At 36.0% G+C, this 22,014-nt stretch overlaps 1 protein-coding gene across 3 annotated transcripts in view; it reads left to right on the top strand.

Moving 5' to 3' along the window:
- The first annotated feature begins 454 nt into the window (after nucleotides 1-454).
- Nucleotides 455-22,014, top strand: part of LOC129750894 (dynein light chain 1, cytoplasmic) — a 109,985-nt gene continuing 88,425 nt past the window's right edge. The window contains exons 1-2 of one of the 3 annotated variants that reach the window (XM_055746047.1): nucleotides 455-539; nucleotides 4,737-4,889. In XM_055746047.1, coding sequence (XP_055602022.1) covers nucleotides 4,834-4,889 — 56 coding nt within the window. In that variant the 5' untranslated portion in view covers nucleotides 455-539; nucleotides 4,737-4,833. Of the gene's footprint in view, nucleotides 540-2,053; nucleotides 2,264-4,736; nucleotides 4,890-5,958; nucleotides 6,271-22,014 lie in introns of those variants that run through there. The other 2 variants (XM_055746046.1, XM_055746048.1) reach the window with 2 other exon arrangements.

The raw sequence follows: 22,014 nt of genomic DNA, 5'->3' as shown, positions 1-22,014 counted from the left end.
GCTTTTTATCAGGCAAAAGCAGATTCATACTTCTTTTAGGAGAAAAGTTGATTGAGATTTCTGTTTATTAAACAGTCAAAAAGGATTGAGACTTCCACATATAACAATGAATTTTTTTTGCCAGGAATTTACCACTTCGTGGCATTCTTCCCTACATTGTTAATGATAAAATGATGGTGTTAGAATAAATGATAATTAAAACGTTGGAGTCCTGAAGTTATTTTCTTTACAAAAATTAACTGTTTATCCAAAAATTAAATCCAGCCAAGCTCGGAGTGCAATCACACAGTTTCAAAACAAAATAGTCGCTGCCGTTTTTTGTTAGTAGTAGTGGAGCATAGCCCACACATATAAACAGTTGGTTCTCTGAATGCTACATATTCTTCTGATTCTCGAGACTGAACTGAACGTCCTTTATGATGCTCTGCTAGTACTCGCATCATCCTCATCACATGGGTGCTGATCTCGCAGTTTTCGGTTCCGTTCCGTGGAAATCGGAGTGCGAATTGTAGATACACAACGTTCGCTACTATTAAAGTGTAGGTATACTGTGAGGAGAATATTTCGACCCCGTACCGAGTTCTGTTCGGTAGTCCGTCACGCGACCCTTCGTTATGTTTTTCGGAATGAAATATAGACTTGTGGTGACATTTTTGCACTGATTTTTTGGTTTAGCACACACTTCAATTTAAAATCATTCGATACCGTGATATAAACAAATTTTCACAGTGACAAATTACGTTGACCGAAAAAAAGTTCTTTGTTGAAGAAAAACTTTTCATAGCGAAAGACCATCCAGCGGGAGATGTCATAAAGTTGCTGCTGCCCTGCAGTTAAACCGTGTGTCCGGTATCTACATTCAGGCGCTATACTTACTTTCTGCAGTAGTTCCGTTGATGCACGATTTTATTATTAGATATTCATAACGGGGAAGGAAGGCACACGGCGGAGAAGTATACTTAATCGATGGTTCCGACGAAGAAGACGATGGGATGTGCGAGCGAATGGCCAAAGTGATTCTATAACGAGTTCTATAGTTAGCTCTACGGGATCACATCTATTGGAATTTTGCACAGCAGCAGCAGACGACGAAGGGTGTTTGGTCTGCTGCTAGTTTCGATTGCTATATGTATATATAGTGCAAGTTTGCGCGGCCGTGAAAATCACGAAAAATGCGATGTATACAAATGCATGCATATCTTCAGGCGAACCAACGAACCAACAAACTTAATAAAGCGAAGGAAGGAAGAGCATCTTTCTCGGTTGACTCTCGCTCGCGTTTATGTTGTTATTATTATTGGTTTTTTTTTGCTCGGCTCACTTCTGTTTATAACTTGTTTGTGAGGTTGATGGGTTGATTCCGCAATCTAGCTTTCAAGTGGTTCGTTCCGTGCTAGAGGGTTCGTGTCACTGCTGCTGGCTCTTCAAACGGGAGTGCCTATATACAGGCGTATATCAGCACGTGGTTCCATAGATAGATGACCAAACTGTATAGTGTGAAATGTTTGTGCCGGGTGAATGCGGTCGTTGCGTTGGTTTGATTCCATGAGAAAGTGAAAGAGAGGGCGCTGTGGAGCATCAGGTGGTGGAACCGGCAGGAAACGCAACTGTGATGCGTTCCGATCCGTGGAAATCTCTCAGGGAGTTTCTTTTCAGATTGTGTTAGTGAGAAGCGGCGTTTTCGGAGAGTAATTTGAATATTGAAATTCAGAGAATCTTAAACCGTTAGGACGTATGACATGTGCTATGCTGTCGTTAGAATGTTTAAAATCAATTAATTTTTTTTGTTTTTGTTTGTATTCGGAAACCTTAACTGAGCTTCCAAGTTTGAATGTTTAATTATAAAATTGAAGATTCTAGGTTTGTTTTTTCAGTCATGAAATCGAACATCCGAGTCTTGAATCATTATTCTGAAATTTAAAGCCACATTCTCAATTGAAGTCAAGCAAGTCAACATGCTTTTGTTTCAAATTTAGCATAGATTCCCCCTCTTCATAAAACCATAAATAATTCATTATGTCATCCGCTCTGCAGTAAAAGTGTCCGAGCCCCTAGATTTCGATCCGGAATTGTCGACCAGGCGGGAGCCGGAAAAGTTTCGTCCCAAAACCACCACGTGTTTAAAACAAACAAAAGCTGCCACACATCGATAACAATCCGGCCACATCCATGCTCCATGCTATTGAATGGTCATAATTTGCTGTTCATTTGCAGAAGAAAAGTCACACTTTAGAACATTAGAAGTGTCTTTAAGTCATTCAAGGTGAGTTTTAGACTTTTTTTTTTAACCCGATGCGGATCCTAAAGTTTTGTAACGTATCAGCATTGTTGCATCAACGCCTTAATTGAGACTCGTTCTAAAGCTGCTGAAGCTAAGCCATTTATTACATAAATTCAGGAGCTACGGCTAGACGGTTACTTTTTCGTTTTTCTCCGGAAATCTTTCGAAGCTTTCGTTTGCCAACTCTCGCACAGCTTTCAGTGTTATGTTTTTGAATGGCAGCCAATAAAAGTGTCTCCGTGTCTCTTCATCATAGGAGATGCGGTACCTACAGGGAAGTTTGTTTTCTCGATGGTTGGCTCATAAAAATTTATTGTTTTAGTACAGGTTCCTTTTTTAGCTGCGGACATTATGTCGGTGTATCATTTTTTCGATGGATCTTGTGCCTCTTGTATAGTGAAGTACAATCCATAATCAGGTGACTAATCGAAACATGGGAGGAAAATAATTTTAAATTTAGTTTTCTATATTTTTTTTATTGTAATCATTCTCTTTCAAAAAAAAGTTAAGCTGGTAGGTGGTTTCGGCAAAAATTAGTATACAAATGCGAATAAGTTTTTTTTTTCGTAAACCACCGTTTTAATGAAAAAGTATGCAATTCTTCCATTTTTGCATGAATGCAGGCGTTTTAATTACTTATCTCTTCAAATATGAGAGCTATTTGTACGTGTATCACCTTAATGTATGGAACTAAGCTTTCAACATACGAGAAGTATCTTAAATGATATGTAATGCGGAGTTTCCCTGCCAAAGACATCCTCTTTGAAGCTTTTCTCGGTGTTTGATTCTATTCTAACCTTTCAACTATCGACATTGTATCACAGAGAACTGTATGTGTTGAGTGTTGAGATTAATGTTTAAAATCGTTTAAAGTAGACTTTTTTTTATCAGATATACTTTCATTTGAAATCTTCATGTGATTTATTGTAAAACGTGGTGTAACTTTCCTTTGAAATGAATTGTGATTTGTTGAGAAGCAGTCAGTTTAGTTCAAAATTTTATTAATTTTAAAGCTTGAAGTTAACTATTTAAATATGTGCAGCATGTACATAAATTGCACAAAGAATTGAAATGCAGGTTATTTGAAACAAAACATTTGTAAAACGTTTTTTCTAGGTTTGAATCAAATGCCGAAAAAAATCCCCAAGAAACGGATACTAAAGTGGGTATCTAGAAAGCAAAGCTCATCGATCAATCATGATTCCGGTTTGGTTGTAAGCTTTTCCATCGAACAACAGACGAATCAAAGTAAAATTGAATGAAACTGTCAGTATTCAGCTGTAACTGCGTCTGCGCGCAAAATTTTAGTGATACACGCGAATACGTCACAGTCTATATGTTGCATATTTTATGTTGCGCCAATTTTGTCCATTTCCATGTATCAGAGGCATGCAAGAAGTCGTTTCCAAAGATTTCCAATAAAACAAACTTGAAAGAGAATTCCTTCATAAATGAAATCTTGGGTTCAGCGTTGAGTGTTTAAAAAATCATTTAAAATAAATTCCGCAGATTCAGCTTCAATAAAAAAAAAACTCAATAAAAATGAATAGGTATTCTGAGTAGAAATTTTCATTCAAACACTGAAGTTATGGTTTTTGATAACTTTTTATATAAATCATTGTGAATTTTGACCTTCAAATTCAATCTTCAAAGATATTTTTCCACTCAAATATTAGCTTGTTTCAGCTAGTTTCTCATAAAAATTTAATAACATTATACATTATTATTATCTCAGTTTAAGTTTTAAGGTTGATGGGACATCTGATTCACGTAATCAGAAAAGCTACCGTTTTCTTCATTAATTTTTAATTTTCTGAAAATCATACGATTTTCATCCTACCCAGAAAAAGGGGTAACTTCGTAACTTGCAAAAAGTTTTGTTTTTAATGGAAAATCTACAAAAAAAAATGTATGAAATCTACCAGTGTTTGCATTTGTGATGCTTTAAAGGCCATAACCGTTACCAAGTGCAATAATATTCGGGTTTGTTTGGACTAAATTTCACATTTTTCAGTCAATATACTGTTAGATTGTGTTGCATACATTTAGGGGTTAAAAATATTATTAGAAAACTAGTTGAAATCATGAAAATGCATGTTTGGATGGATGAAATTTAATGTTAACATATGCGTTTTGCAAAACAATCATAATCCAGCAGACGGAAACAAGGTTTATTAGGTTTCACTTTGATTTGCATTTCGTTGCATTTTACCCCAGAAAGGTAACTGAATTAAAAAAAAATGAGGCTTTTCCGAATATTTTTTGCACTAAAAAGTGTTGGTATAGGATAATAAAATAAATATAAAGTTTGTAGGTGATATCTGTTAGCCAATTCGTAATAATAAATAGAAATCAAATATGTGCTGTGGTATACAAATGTTGAATCTAACCCTGCTGTTGTATCATGCCGCGTTTGACGTAATCAATCATTCGTCTTAATTTCCCTCTTTCACAGATTGTAATGCGAATGACATTAACCGGAACCGGATACGTCAGCCTGTTAAGTTTTTGCTCCCGACCCGTGCAGCAGAATTGCTCCAAAATATGACTACATGAGCCACACCGTTAAAGCAACCTTTACCGAGCACATCAAAATCAAAATCCGTTGGTGAGTAGACCGATTATTGCTTAAAACTTTTTATTATTTCGACAAGTAAGGGACCGCACGGGAATCTTAGCCGGGAAATACCAAAGTTTGGAATTCTATGAGCTGCCCAAAGTGTGACACCACTAAATTGATGAAAATAACATGCAGCTCTGCTTGAATTGCATAACTAAAGGCGAAATACAAGTGCTGAAAACGCCTCAAATTATTCAAATGAAACGAGAAGAATCTTGGCTGGCATGCAGTTAAAATCGAAAAACACCATTTTAATATCATTTGAACCAATGGTTAATCTATTTTATGAAAGATTTGTTAGATGTTCTCATCATTAAGCAATAGATTTAGTAATTATTTAAATATTTTAAAAAATCAGGACAAATCAGGACATTGTATTGGCCATTTTTCAAAAATCAGGACAAATCAAGCGATTTTGAAAAATCAGAACGACCTCTCGAAAATAAGGACAAATCCTGAAAAATCAGGACACCTGACACCTGACACCCCTGCTTATTTTGAAGAACAATGTTTGAACATTAAATTTATAACATTTTGCTCATGCTTCTTTCTACGTCCATCATACTCGCAGTAAGCGAAAAACCAAATTTCTCGTATTTGATCAGCAATGTGTAATATAACCGATAAAAGTTTTTGAGAGATAAATTCAAAATTAATGTTGAAAATTGGTTTTCAGAATCCAGTAACTACTGTTTTAACTAAAACAGAATTTAGAAACCGCAATCCCATTTATGAATATTCTGTGATTTCATTTAATTTTTGTGGTTCAACCCTTTTTCAACTCTTTTTAATGGAAATTCCGTAGGTAGATTTCTTCCAATCAAAGTATTGAACCCATCTAATGAGGAAACACAAACATGTCACATCGCATGATATTGCCCGCCCATGTTCGGCGAAGTTGCACAACATTCGACCAAAACTGGCCGAGCCCAGCATCCTAGTCGAACTCCAGCGCCCGATTCCCCTATCCATTTTTGTATGTTTTTGATGTTTTCAAGTTTTTGCACGCGACATTCGGCCGCTAGAAACCGCCTGCTAGAAACTGCCTCGCGAGTTCGCATCCAAAAATCCAGTTGCTAACATCGGGTCCAATCAGTTTGCAAGTGCTAGAGCTCGTGCCACAGGCGAAAAAGTTTGGAAAAGCGGGTACCGCGAAAAATCAGGTTTTTTCACTGAAATTATAACTTAGCAGGCGTCGATTTTCCGGTATCGGGTCAATTTTTGCTCGTTAGTTTCGGTTTTTCGAAGGTTGTGTCCGATTTCGACCGCAAAAAGTACGGAGTTGATCCGACGTGTGTGACACCGTGATATTTCTGGTTTAGTGTGTTTCCCGGGAAGTTCCACGGATTTGCCGCCACCAGGAGAGCAGGTAAGGGTCCACAAATCCGTCTCACTTCCTCATAATAAGAAGGAACTTCCGGTTAAACATGGAATTTTCCACTGGTACTTATCGATTTCATTGTTCGGTTGAAGGCTTAACGCCAAAGAAAACGCTCGAACCATCGCGAAGCTTTTTTTTCTCCGCTCGCGATTCGATACCGTGTCGGATTTCCTTTTCGGAAGTTTGCCCAGTGCGTCCCAAGAAAGGTCCTCCAGAGACTCGGGGACGCAAGTATGTGTGTAGGTATCGAAAGTTTGATCCTTTTCGGATGGCATCCTCCTCCCACAACATTCAAGGTCATTCCCGCCCGGCATAATTATTGGCGCTCTCACCTCACACATAAATGGTCGGGCAAGTTTTGCCTATTCCATCTCCTAGTTGGTGCTTTGCTGCGCTAAGCTTGTTCTATGCTAGGCTAGGGTAAGGTAGAACGTGGTGTGACCAAGTTGAGTTCTCGACAACTGTTGAAGGGAGATGTGGGGGGCTACAATGTGGTGTCGTGAAACAAAGTAGATAAACTCAATCGAATTGTTTTTATCACTGTTCCAAATTTCGTCATTTTACTGTCAGCGATAAGGTTTTTTGAATATGGTTTGTATTTGATGTACATACCTTGTATTTCTTTTTATTAGTCCGAAACAAATATCAATGTCTTCTTTTGTCAACCCCCACCCCCTGACTTTAAAAATTAAAAAAAAAACAAAAGAGAATAAATAAAGTTTCAAGTATTTTATGGAAATTCCCTCTACCCACATTTCCTTTTCAGCGTCAGCTTCTCACAGCTATTTAAACGCCACAAAAAAAAAAAAAAAAGTATTTTATGGAAATTTCTCAGCGCTGATGTGGTATAGTGGATAGGCTGGCGCGAGTCTGGTAACCCAGGCGTACTGGGTTCGATTCCCGGTATCGGCAAGAAAAACTTTTCAGTTCGAATCCCATAAGTTGCCGAGATGCTTGGGGAGTAAGTAGAGGCCAGTCTCGAACCCACCCTTGTCCTTCCTCCAACTGGTATCAGGAGGGGTTGGTTTGTTATCTTGAACTGCATTCTGTCCATATCCAGCTGGAATGGATATAATGAAGTGCATAATGGATTAACCAACGTCTCATGATCGCTTACTATTCTACGCTGCCTACTCTAAACTTTCAAATTTACTTCTCCAAACTATCTCTAATTTTCATTTCCAGCGTCAGCTCCCCGAGCTATTTAAACGCCACAAAAAAAAGTATTTTATGGAAATTTCTAAAATTTATCAGATATCCGAGAGATGACAAAAGCGAAAAACAAATTTTGAAAGATGAGAGTTTTATCGTAAGGTTGCCAGAATTTTTTCAGCACGTACCCGGGCTGGACAAATCCTTTCTATTTTATCTAAAAACCTGGAAAAATTCGGGCATTTGATTTTTAAATTTCAACCAAAAATTCGGGCAGTATCCAGGCAAATTTGATCAAAATCCAGGAATCACTCAACACATATGTATCAAGAAAAAAAATGGATTTTTTTTCATCAGCCGTTTGTTAATTGTATTTTAGACTTTCAAAAACCTTCTCATGATTATTTTTATAAAAATTGTTCAAAATTTTTAAATTATTTTTAAATTATCTAATATATAAAGATGAGTTGGACTATATATGTTTGTTTGTTTGTATGCACCTTATAGAAATCCACACCGCTGAACCGATCAGCCTGAAATTTGGCACAGAGATGTAGTTGAACCAGGGTAAGGTTTTAGTAATAGTTATGAGCCCCTCCCACCTAAGAAAAGGGACCCTCCCATACAACTTTCGGTTTTATTCACACAAACCAAAAGTCATGGCACACATTTTGCTAACAAATTTTCGTTTCCTTTGGCGGGTTTTTTTCACCATCTCCATGGGCCAGGCATTAGAAACGACCATTCAGAGTTCACGTGTACTGGACAGCAAATCAAAGCTTGCTGAGCATTAAGGATTTGAAAGGTGAAACTTTGGCGGTTTTTTTTGTCCTTCTACTGTTCAAAGCACGTGGATATATTTGGATGAAATAATGAGTCTACATTTTGCATTAAAAAATACAATAAACCTGTAAGAAATATATTAACTTCAATTGTAGTGGTTTTCAAAGTGTTCTCTACCGCCGCCAAGGGGATTTGAGAGACTACAAGAATGTACAGTGAACTGATCAGTGAACAATGAATTGTCTTCTTCAGCTGAATAACTATTAGGAATCAATGCTGAAAAACGAATGAACATTTTTTAATAAATTCTAGCATCTAAGAATTAACATATTTTTGGAATCCCACACAAAGAAAGAAAAATAATAAGATTCTGATCTATAAGTTGAATGCTTCGATTTCAACGCGTTGATAGCCGTCGGGGAATCTAAGGGGGAAGTAGGGTCTAACACTTTCAAAAAATCGATTTTTTTTTATTTTCTTATTGTAAAACATTTTAAGAATGTTATGTCAAATTTTCAAGTCAATCGAAGCAAAACTGTAGAAATTATAGGCTTTTATCTCCTCTTATCTAATACTGTAAGAATTCTAGAGCAGAAACTTCAAACGCGTTTTTCTCGAAAGCACATTTTTAAAGTCAGTGGACATCGTCATTTGAAAACTACTTCACCGATTCTTTTCAAATTTGGAACATGTTTTGTACATATAAAATTCCAAACCCCAACGATTTTATTTTTTTGTTTTTTTTACTTTGGGGAGATTTTACAGATAAAATTTTTTTCTTGAAAAATCGTAGCGGATTTTTTCTTGAAAAATCGTAGTTTTTACTTCAAACTGCCACAAAAAATTCATAATTTTTTTTTAAATTAAATAAAATCGTTGGGGTCCAGAAAAATATCTAATAAAATATTTTTCTCTGATTTTTTGACTTCAGATGATTCTGTGCTGAGATACAGTGTCCACCGCAAATCCTATTTTCTAAAAGGCATCATCGAAAGTGCTCCGTCACCGGCTCATTTTTCAATATTTTTCTACGAAAAAATACTAAATGTTCTTTTAACAATGCTTTGTATAATGCAAAAAAATTGAATACATTTGTTTGAACGATAGCTCTAAAAAAAATCGTGAAAAGGGTGTTTTTTTACCCGTTAGACCCTACTCCCCCCTTAAACGGGGAATTAGAAAATAGATGAGATATAAAAAAAAATCTTGATGAAAATAGATAAGATAATAAATATAACAAATCTGAGATTTTTAGAATTATACAATTCAATTAAATTGGTCACTTTTGAATCATTTTTGGTCATCAATGTGTTCAATTCTATCATCCAATTTTGAGAAAACTTATGGTAGAACCGTTTAGTACTGCGAATTCAAACACATGATATTTAAGAATTTTAACAGTGATAACCCTTCACCCAAATTGATGGGTTGTTTGAGCCCAAGAATAGAAACATTGATATTTAATTTAAATGAAACCTTTCTCTCAACATTATAATGGTAACTTCAGGTTTAGAGATGATTTGTTTTTGATAACTTTAAAAAACTGTTTGTGGAACTTTCAGCATTTAAGGAAAAGTACTCATAAAATCAGATTCGGAAGTCTTTTTAGAAATTTCTAAGCACAGAAACTTAAATATTCCATTGTACAGGGAGATCGTTCATTTTGAAAAGAGGGATGAATTTTTATTAGATGAGGGAAAGGAAAGATTTAAGAAAAATTATCATTTGAAGATAAAAAAATGAGGCCAAATCCATTCAAGCTTCCTTCAAAATGGTGGGGAAAAAATGTTTTTCGTGATAGGATGAATAAGCATTCAAAAGAAATTATTTTGAATGCATTTAAATTCAAACCTCACACCTATAAGTTTTTCTTAAATATGGAAACGATAAACACAGTGAATAATCTAAAAAAAAAACTTTTAAAAGACTAACAAACTTTACATGGCTAAACATGCGCCAATTTTTTTAATTATGACGAATATAAAGCTTCCAAAATTTTGAAAAGTCAAACGACTCATTTTGATTTATATTTTATGCGAACCCGAGCAAGGCCGGGTAAAATCAGCTAGTTTTTTTTAATATTTGTAATTTCGATTTCTCAAATTAAGCTTATTCAGAGCAAAATGGAATCAAAATTTGATACAGAAATAAATTTGATAACAAAACTAGGCATCATCGAGGTGTCTAAATTTTCCACGAAATACCTTGGACCGAAATTACAATTTTATTTGTTGTACAATTAACCCAATAGCGAATTCGAATTGCAGGGTTAGAAGTTGATCACTTTATAGTACCTTTATTCAAGCTGGTCACTCCTCAATATTTTTTTTGAAAAATTTGGTCACTGTAGAGTCCAGTTAAATCATTTCCCGATTTGGAAACGTTTATTCTTCTATCAAATACTCAGCTTCTAATTTCCACGTTTTCACTCCTAAACTGTCAAATCACTTCCTTCCTCTTTTCCAATGCCGTCTTTGATTATACATAAACTTATATTTGTTATTCATGTAGACAATCACAACACTTATCATCGAGAGGCGATCCTACAATCCCCCCTTTACTTTTTTAAGACCAATGTTCTACGTAAACATAGAAATACATTGGTTCCTATTAAATGGGCTGTATTTTGTAATAAAATGTACTTTATGATCATCATGGATCGCTGTAGTTAAATTCTCTGTATATTCAACAATACAATGCCATATTCATCGAGCATTTATCAAATGAGTCACTTTTACAGGAGTACTGATCACGTTTCTTCCAACTTCTGCGAGCTTACACTAGATTTCAGCTAGCATTTACACTATTCTTTCCTTTTTTTCTTTTGAAAAGATCTGTTTCTCCGATTTGAGCAAAGGAATTCTCAAATTTCGCGTAACATATCTTATACCGTATTTGTTTTCTCCCCTCGATCAGTTTTCCACCGTACCCGACAAAAACAAACACAAATCGTCGCCTGTGTATTGCTACCTCATTCACTCACACGCTCTCTCGCAACACTGACACTACCGCCCGATGGCAGTGCAACACCAGGTCAAAACCAGTGCAACACCGTCCGAATAAACAAACAATTTGACAGCACCTAGTAGTGCACCAATGCAACACTCGGTATAAACAAATACGGTATTAGATAAATGTCATTTTCATGTGCCCACACATGCATTTTAATGCCCACACATAATCACCAGATATATTTCAAAATGTGCTTGCTCATATAGCTCTTTGCGCTCACGCAAAAACAATTTGAAGAACTCGTCTCCCCGTTTGCACTCACGCAAACATCACCCATATATGCGCTCACGCATCTAGCGGCATCTCATCTGCGCTCACGCAATTTTTTCGCAGCAGGAAATAGTTTGCGCTCACCCAAACAACTTGTGCTCTCACAAGGAACTTCCAAACAGCACATGATTTGCGCTCACGCAAACAACTTGTGCTCACACGAGGAACTCCGCTACAGGGCATGATTTGGGCTCACCCAAACAACTTGTGCTCACACAAGGAATTTCGCAACAGGCGATTTGCGCTCACGCAAACAACTTGTGTTCACACAAGGAGCTTTACTTTCAATATACTTACTAAGGATGTAATCTCATCCCATGGAACTGACATTCAATCATAAAAATCCCTCGAGATATTCGCATTGTTTTCACAATTACCAATTTGTAGTTCACAACAGGTTGCGAGGAATTAAACATAATGTGTACTGCAACTGCCGGTACAGGTACAGCTACCACCTAGGGAAAAATCAAACAAATCTGATTTCTTTGGGTGGAAGATTCGTATCAGTAAATCATCAACGTTTTCACATCCCATCCTCGTCGCCAATTTGTAGAGTCCAGTTAAATCATTTCCCGATTTGGAAACGTTTATTCTTCTATCAAACACTCAGCTTCTAATTTCCACGTTTTCACTCCTAAACTGTCAAATCACTTACTTCCTCTTTTCCAATGCCGTCTTTGATTATACATAAACTTATATTTGTTATTCATGTAGACAATCACAACACTTATCATCGAGAGGCGATCCTACAGTCACTAAAGTCACTATTTTTAATATTTTTAACACATCCGGAACTATCCACTGACTCGATTATTCGTATTTTTAGGACTCAATTTCTTTCATAATAACGTGTTTTTATCAACGTTTATTTTTCGTCTTATTCAATGAAGCTCTATCACACTTTGCATTGTTTTTTTTTTAAATCATCTTTAAAACTGAAATATATGAAGTTTTTAATTTCTTTGTGTCAATGGTTGGAAAATCGCTCAAGAAAAGCAATCAGGAATGGTTTCTAGCCAGAATGATGCTTCCTCAGAGTGCTGTGATACGCACGTGGTAAAAGTACCCATTGAATATATGTCGAAAATCAACACTAACTTGATACAAGAAGATAAACCATGCCCCATCGGAGGCTACCGTTGCTATTCGTCACGTGGCTAATCGACGGTGATCGACATACTTGGTGATACATTTTGAACGTCGCTCCCTCAATCATTCCCGAACGTCTATCCTCGCATCATTGTTGATAATGCTCGTTATTGATAGACGATCATTAATGTTTCAAAAGGAAAAATCTGAATAAATACCAGGACTACATGTTCAAAAAAGCTGTAGCACATGCTGGACAGTTCATTGCGGTTACCTAGTCATGTTTTTGTTCTTCTAGGCAAAGCGAAAAATAAAAAATCATCTGATAGCCTACATAGATCGCTCAGAACTGATACATATCAGTTATGATCCTAAAGCTTGAAAGTCGTCAAGGGAAAGAAATCAGCATAGAGACGTTCGTTGCTGATAGTCTGCGTCCTTTTTTTACCTCATCATGTATCGCAAAAGTGTTTCAAATACGGAAGCGTCGTTGTCATGCATGATTGTTTGTATGATTTGGTTGAAGAAGGAAAATTTGACTGCTTTGATTTTTTGGCTCTGAATGTAGTCAAGCATGACTCGGTGAAAATGATTGATATTCGGAAGACTACTTTGTGTTTAAATAGTAGACTTTTTGTCATATTTGAAATAAAAGATTACGAGTTTATACTTTAAAATGTGGAATTTAATGTTCAAGAGAATGAATTGTTACATATTTTTTTTAAGATACAATATTTTGTTTTTTTTTCAATATATAGTCAATTGTTTTAAAAGGTTTTCTTAAAAGTCTCATATATTTTTGCTTCGTAAATTCCAGTCGAGTATTTTTAGCATGGACGTTTTACCACATACATAGAGCATTTCAATACAGTTTTGAAATTTATTATTCACAATTTACATATGTAATTAGAAAAAAATATCTCAAGTCTTAAATTTTTCGAAAATTTATTTGAGTTTTCCAATTCTTCTGAATTTATTTGCTTTAAAAAGTTTTCATGAACTTCTCCGATCCTAAGGTAAAACATATTTTGTTTTAATTCTTGCAACTAAAAGATACTATGATAAATTCTTCGACAAAGTTTTTCAGCAGAAAATTTCATTGGAAGAATTTTAAATTGGCAGATAGCTCGGTTTCAGAATAGAAATAACTATAATGCTCTTTTTCTGAGTTAAAGAAAATCTGTAATAACCTGATGAGATTGACTCATGAATGCATTACTATAATTTTTTTTTAAAATATGGATGAGTTTTTAACTTAAACTTTTTGTTGAACTAAAACCTCAAGACCTGAAAAATCAAATAATGACTCAAATTGACTCAGTCTGATGCCATGTGTCATGCGATAAACAATATTTTTTTTCGTTTTCCAGGAGCTTATGAATCTTTGTAAAAAAAAACTGTTTTTAAAATAAACAGAACTGACAAATTGATCATTTAATCTTCTGGTTGTTATTTTTGAAGTCCCTAGTGATGTAATGTTTTATTTGATGTGGTCACATATTTTGATTGATGTAATTTTTTATTTGATGTGGTCACATATTTTTCCCTTATTTGATTTAAAAGTAACTAATTTGCTCTACTTTTTTGCCTCATCGTCGTTTCTAGCCCTGGAATTGATGACTAATGATCTAATGATCTTCCAGACAAGGAATCACTTTTTTTCCTGTTAAAAAGTACAAATAAAGAACGGAACGTCGGAATGAAAACAGAAGGTATTATGGAACTGACTGAACACCGAAAATCCTTCCACCTGCTAACAAAATTAAAATGAGATATGAATGACACCACAAATGTTAAAATCTCAATGATCAAATAAAAAAAAACTGTACTTACCCTATTGAAACCTTGAAAAATTTAAAATGTTCCATACAACTTCCATTTCGGAAACCGAATTTCGCTTTAATCTGAAGACCCGTCTTTGATAGATAGTAAGAAGTAAGAAGATAGTTATTTGCTATAGAATTACCGGTATCTTTACTTTTCTTTTACCGTGGTTGAGTTAAAATGAATCTTCCGAATGCTTTGATTCAGTCGACTTATCTCTGTTATGCACTGCACTCTCTATTAGATCAAACTTAAACTGGTCCCAATTAGGATCCCCAAAGCCGAAAAATAGACAACCTAATTTACTTCCCTTCATCGGGATAGTTGGCATGTTCTTGGACCATTTTTCAAGAATCGATTCCCTCCAGGCAACCGTTCGCGGTTGACCCAATTTCGTTTGGCATTATTGGGGCCAGCTGAAAAAAAATTGGATGGAAAAAAAGCAACAAAAGTTACCTCGGTCCCGGTTGAACTCTTTCTCTGTTCCCATTGCTACCTGTGGATACACGTGCAATGTTCCGAAGAAAAAGCGAATCCTTATTTCAGGATCTAGGTTCCAAGACAGGACAAGCAACACAAGAAAACGAATGCTCGTATTTATCCATTTTTCAAAGGCGCCTTGTACCGTTTAACGAGTGTTGTGCTGATGATGGCGGTGTGGTACCGTCAGGATTTCCCGGGATTCGATGGGAAGCAAAAAAAAACACGCGCCGAAGTAGATGATTCATAATTGAGCAACAACATGCAAAAGTAATTTGGTCTTTTACTCATTTTTCACTTTTGTTTCTGATGTCCCCCGGTATCACATCGAGCTCTATAAGATACTATGGGAACCGAACCGGTATCGCACGGGAGCAAGCTAGCGACCTTGCTACCGTGTTTTATTGTTGAAAGCGAAAGTATCGGCGAACCTTCCGTTTCGGTAAAATGGATGAACAGCGGCGTAATTTCCTATGAAGTAAATCTGTCCCTCAAAACGAAGATGCACCAACATTTAACTTCTAATTTCTTTAAAAAAAATGTAGATCGAAATGAGTAACATTCTGCAGCCTTCCTTCTGTTGTATTAGGGGGTATATAAGGCACTTCTCGATGCGATATCTCAGGAATGGATGAATTGAGGAGTAACGATTTTCCATATTCAGATTTACGAATAGAACACTTTCAATACTACTAAATCAATTTTCACAAATTATACTCTAATTATAATATCTATATTGGAAATTGGAATCGGCAGAATGTCAGATGTCTTATGAAACGTTTTAAGGAACGAGTCCGGCTGGAATTTCATCTTTCAACCATTCCCCATCGATTCCACACAGTTGTGTCGCGTTTTTTGGTTACCAACTAAAAAAAAATACAAAGAAGCTCTTGCTCATGATATTTCGAATGAGATCAAACGATATGCAATATGTGATAAGATGGCTGAGATGTGACCGAACAAATTTAGCAAGTTTCTGAGGGGATGATCCCAAACTTTTGTCCGGCAATGTATTCAGAAGAAGACTCTAAAATATTTTTTTTTAATTTGGATATAAAGGCTATGTATGCTCGAAATAAACTCCAATTAAAAACTTATTGAAAAAGTTGAATAATGTTAATAACATCTTTATTTTGTGATAAAACAGTTTTTAAGGAAGTATTATCCAAAGGTAAATTTATTTAATTCTAACCAGAGATGCAAAGAGATCTCTTCATGTAGCATGCAGCGCATGACGTTAGCCGATTCTAACAGTCCGACGTCAGGCACGAAAGAATCATCTTGCAAAGTTGCAAAATGATTCTTTCTCCCCAGCGAACATAACGTCGAACGTGTTAGCAAGTAAAAGTCAGTCGTGCGATAAAATCCTTTGACTTCACGTCCCGAGAAAATTAAACTATTTTTCGAAGTTAGGATCACTTGCAAGTCCGAAGATGAAATCCCTTGAGCCGAGCAGAAAGAATCATTTCCGAAGATTGTGACATGTCTGCAAGTTGCTTGGTTGCGCGGTGATGCGGTGTACGCAGGGTTGCCAACTTTTTCAAAAATCAGGGAACTGGTGAACTAAAAATCAGGCTACGTCAAAGTAACGGGAATTTCGCTCAAAGTAATGATTTTTTTTGCTCGTCGCTCCACATTTTCACTCTTTCACGTCAGCAGTGTTACCTTTTCCAGTTCCTTACTACCTATTTTTCATCGCATTTGCAAAAATTAGACATATTCTCAAAAATCAGGGAAATTCAATAAATCCTGAAAACCTGGTTGACAACATTTGGTATCAGAGATGCCAATGTGCCTGATTTTTCAGGATTTGCCTGATTTTTCGAGGCTCAGCCTGATAACCTGATAAGCCATTGAATTTCCCAGATTTTTGAAAACATGCCTAATTTTGCCTGGCTGAATCAAAGCAATCGAAAGATTCCCTTTAATTCTTATTTTAAAAAAGGGAATTAAAAGGAATCTTTCGATTGCTTTTATTCCGTCAAATTTTTCATCCAAGTAGGCTCACAACACACATTAGAGTGAAAATTTGGAGTGATGACCGAAAAAAGGTCATCACTTTGAACGAAATTTCAGTTACTATAACATAGCCTGATATTGCCTGATTTTTATTTCATCAGTTCCCTGATTTTGAAAAAAAAGTGTTTATAAAGAACACACAGAGGGGCCAGGTGGTTTTCGTCAAAAATCAGGACACCGTGTTGGAAAAAATCTGAAGTTTTCAGGACACTATTAAACTAATGGAAATTAGATGCAGTTAGGCTTAGATTGCACAAACAAAAGCGAAATACATGTACTGAAAACGCCTTAATTTATGTAACTGAAATGAGCAGAACTTCGTCAGTTAATATAAAAAACCCTGCAGTTAATATAAAAGCACCATTTAAATATCATCTGAATCAAAGATTATCATCGGTTAAACTATTTAATTGCAGATTCGTTTGATGATCCCATCATTTAACTCTAAATTCAGTTATAATTTAGATATTTTTTGAAAATCAGAACAGTTCCCAGCAAACATTTTCGTAGGTATATTTTTCAACAACTGTGTTATACGTTTCATATACACTATAGAATGATCGTATGGAACTCGAAAAAACAGCATTTACCTACCATTTACCTACATATTTTCGAATATTGGCTAAAGCGATAAGAGTATACGAATTGGACGATATTCGACACCTTATTCATACATACTGAGAGAATGCAAGAGAGAACAAGTTTTCTCTCTCAACGCATGCGAACCCTTGCCAGCGACAATATTCTGTCATTGGACAATTCTTGCAAATACTTTATGTGATTTTTAGCAATCTGTTCGCTGCTGGTCGCAGAGAGAACAACAAGGCTGTTCTCTCACTTGACCCACGCGGGAGAAAAAAATTAACTGAATCGTCTTCAAAATCTGCAAACATGGCGGCTTTTTTATCATATCCGATTTAAACCATTTAATCCGACTTCGAGTAACGATTTTTACGACCTTTTACTTGCGTTAGTTGGAATTACGATTCACATTATCGTTTTAAAAGACTTGAGTTATCATTTTTAATGCGATTTTATGTTTACTGGGATACAAACCAATTTTCAAAAATCAGGACACCTCAAGCGTTTTAAAATCAGGTTGGTCTCTCGAAAATCAGGACAAATCCTGAAAAATCAGGACACCTGGCACCTTTGCACCTTTATGACAGTGTTTTTTTTTAATTTAAAAATTTTTTTTTATCAATTTCAACTTTGATAATTTTAATATATTTGGCCTTAAAATGTGAAATTTTATTTTCATTGTAGTTCATCTCAGTGAAAGTTTGAATATAGGGTGTCCCATTATGTCTAAGCACTATTTAAAATGAACAGTATAAACACAACTAAGGAGCAATTTTATTTTCTCTTTTACGCTCTCTCTCTATAATCTTCTTTTACAGTGATCAATAAAAGAAATAGATCAATCGTAGGCTAGTGATCGAATTTTTGATCTAAGACTGCTCATTAGCTTCAGCACAGTCCGATTTGCGATGATTTTAGCCACTTTTTCCAGTATTTTGCTAAGTTTTCGATAGTATCTGCAGGTTTCACATGTTTTCTTGATTACGATTTAGTACGGGTTTTCTCGAATACGATTTGGTAAGGGTTCGGAAAACTTCATTCGATCTTGCTTGAGAACAGTTTTGCGGATTCATCTCCTTTGGTACGATCTGGACTTAGTTGGATTCGTACCAAGGTGTCTTATTTTTTGAGTAGTGAACTGGTGCCGAATCCGGCCTAAACATGCCATGATTGCCATGATGCCATGCCATGATAAACGACCATGATTGCGGATCATGGGCAGCAGACAACGGTTCAGGCACATTCGGACGTAAACAGCGTTACGGCCCGGAAAGCATGCCACACTTACATAAGGCCTGCCATAGCTTTTTATCGAATTTTTCCGTAAAAATTGATGTCCACTTCTCGTCAATACTTTGGCCATCTCTTACAGTGAAATACTGGTACCCGGAAGCGTTTTGCAGTCAAATTTGCAATACGTTTCGTCGTCAATGATAACGCACACCGATTTTCCAACTGAGACTGTTTTCTCACTGGAGCAAGCACACATAACATTCCGGTCCAAAATTTTGTCCACCGTACCCGGTTTCCACCCAGATTTTTTTGTCCACAAGCTGTTTTACTTTCCATACTTCCGAATCGAATACCAGACCGCTTCAATGCTTACTTCTTCCATTTTCGCCAACTGACTCAGCGAAATGTTCGGGATGGAGTACTATTTGTGCACGATTCTTGCGCTTTTCCGGGAAAATGCTTCTTATTTCCACGAAAATGATGAAAACTGGAGCTCACGATACACTGATTTTTAAGTTAAACTGTGAACAACAACACCCAGAAATCAACTGTTTAAACGTCATCCGGAATGAACCGGGTTGTATCAAAATCGTGCTTAGACATAATGCGACACCCTATAGAACACGTTTTTTGTCTGCACAACTTAATAAACAGTTGCTCTAGACACCGCTTCAATAAGCGACTAATTTTCAGAGATTTATTATTATGTTACAATCGTTATAAAAACTAACATTGTGAAACATGCTAAACATTTTTTAAACTTAATTTTTCATTACACCAAAACAATTTGAAAGATTTGCGACCTCCCAATTACGCTCCTTTCCAAGCAATGTTTCTTATCATTTTACGTTCGGGCTTTCCCAAAGACTGTCTTCTCGCTGCCTTTAAAGCCGTGGGAGCAAAACGGGCTTGTTGCTGCCAAGCGGAACCATATTTCACCATTAGGCTTTTAAATGATTTTCCACCTTGCTCTCGTTGATTACCACCAGCTTACGCACCAATCAAATGAACAAGGCGGCGGCGTTCGTTCCGATAAATTTTTCGTACCATCCGGTACCATAGAGTAGAGCATCTATCGTCTCACAAGGTTTTTGATATAAGGAGACTATACATTTCACCTTCTTACAGTGAGAATCTCACTGGTGGTGCATCTAAGAAGCCAACCAGCAGCAGCGAGTCTTCAAACTTGTGGATGATGTGATGATGGCCTGACGATGATGCTTCTCAGTATCAGTCGACGAGAGCTGCCGGTACATGCTGTTGGTTTGATGGTAACTTTTTGGCGTCCGGAAAACTAGGTTTCTGGGGTACCCAACAAACTTCTGCTAGACACTTTAGACGACAGCATGTGCCAACGTCGGAATTTTCATCGAAGACGATGACGATGATACTAAGGCTACCAACTAGAGAGCTTGCTGTTAATGGATGGTTGAGTTCAAAGGGGAAAGTGCCATCAGAGTGTCACAAAGCGGTTCGCAAAACACCGATTATGGTTTATCACGAGAAATTGCACAATTTATGGGACCCGTTTTCAGATGTTGTGTTGCCGCCCCTCTCCGTTTTGTAGATGTCGAATAATTCATTTGTTGCTCACACATGATGTGGTAAGCAATCTCAAGACAGACAGTAATATTGGTAAAATATTAATATTTCGTATTATTTTTTGTGATATTTGTTAAGAGTCTGAAGGATTTTCACTGATTTTCGGCATTTTCTATGAAACATCATTGGAAGTATGTTGTTTCACAAAACATGCCGAAAATGTACAAAGTATTGAAAGTAATAAACTCTAATAATAAATAAATTGTCGATATTGTAAAATGAATGCTTTCATATCAAATTTTTTTTTTACATATAGAATCTCAGTGAAACTTCATGTTTCTTTGAAGAGATCTAAATTCAACTTAAGACTAAGAGTACATCTTTCAAGGATATAATGGCTAGCATTTTACTAATGCTAACACCACCAACCCACAGAAAGAGTACTGTGTTTGCCGTGTCTAAGACTTGACCTCTGACTTAGAAGACTTGAACGCTATCCTCTAGGCCACGGTCGGCGGCCTGTTATTATTATTGGAATACAAAGAAGGTAAGATTCTCTGATTTGTTTTTTTTTTTAAACTGGATCTAAAATTGTTTGTTTTAAATTTGATATTTAAAACTCGTTTTTATTTTCCTTTCCCCCTTGCAATGTGGGAAGTCTCCACGAATTGCTATAGATAAAAACATTCTTCTGCCTTCGTTCTGCGTAGCACCTGCGTCGCATGGAAATCAATTTTTGTATGGAAACACGCTGAACCCATCAAATATATGCTTGTTGTGTTCAAATATAAGCGCGTGAAAACAAATGGCGCCAACACCAATTTGTTGAACTTAGTTCAAGCTTCAACGTGATTTATTAGTTTAAAAAATCCACTTGCACGTTTTTGAAACTAAACGCTCGTAAAGTTGAGAAAAAATAAAACTTAAAGTTGCAATAAGTTGAATAGGAAACGTCGTAGAATGTTTAAATCTTGTGCAAAATGTGTGATTTGAATGCTCCAACAAATTTTTGGAACAACTTTATCATGTTGTAAATCCTCATCTCACTATGGTTAAGTTTAAAAAACTACTTTAAAGAAACTTCCAAATAACTTTTAAATCAAAACCTCTATAACTTTTTTCATAGTAGATTTTGACTAATTTTTTATGCTTTCAAGTTATGAAACATGTTTGAGGGAGCAAATGTTCTGAAAACACTTAAGAAATAAAATAAAAGAACAGGCACTAGGAAAAAAGTTTCACTTTTTGTACTTTCGGACCACTGTGCACTGGAAGGTGAAAAGGTTTTTTTTTTGAATAACCATAGAATCATTACTCGTACCCTAATACTCTCCCCTGTAAAATTTTGTTAAATTTATTTGATGAGCTCTTGAGCTCATCAAAACAAACGTTCCAATTTGTTACCATCTGCTTTCCAATTTTTCCATCTGCTAGAATAGCACTCGAGCTATTAAAAAAATGTATGGGAGCTCCCCTTCTTCTTTCTATCGAATCAGTGAAAGGAGGAAGAAGGCCTGAACAATCATAGAAAAAATTCTACTCAAATACCCTCTGCTATATTATTTAAATAAGTTTTCGAGTGATCAAAAATATTGTATGACAACATCCCTCCTCCTTCTCATCTTCCCATTGAAGAGAGGGAAGGGTCTCGAAACAAAAAAAAAAAAAAAAACATTTCTTTTACTCAAATATACTTCCATGATAAATTTGGTTTTTTATTCGATTAGTTCTCGAGTACTGCATAAA

Source organism: Uranotaenia lowii, chromosome 3 (genome assembly GCF_029784155.1).
Source record: "Uranotaenia lowii strain MFRU-FL chromosome 3, ASM2978415v1, whole genome shotgun sequence".
Classification (NCBI taxonomy): domain Eukaryota; kingdom Metazoa; phylum Arthropoda; class Insecta; order Diptera; family Culicidae; genus Uranotaenia; species Uranotaenia lowii.
The sequence above is the reverse complement of the archived record's forward strand: the minus strand, read 5'-3'. Positions and strand labels throughout refer to the sequence as shown.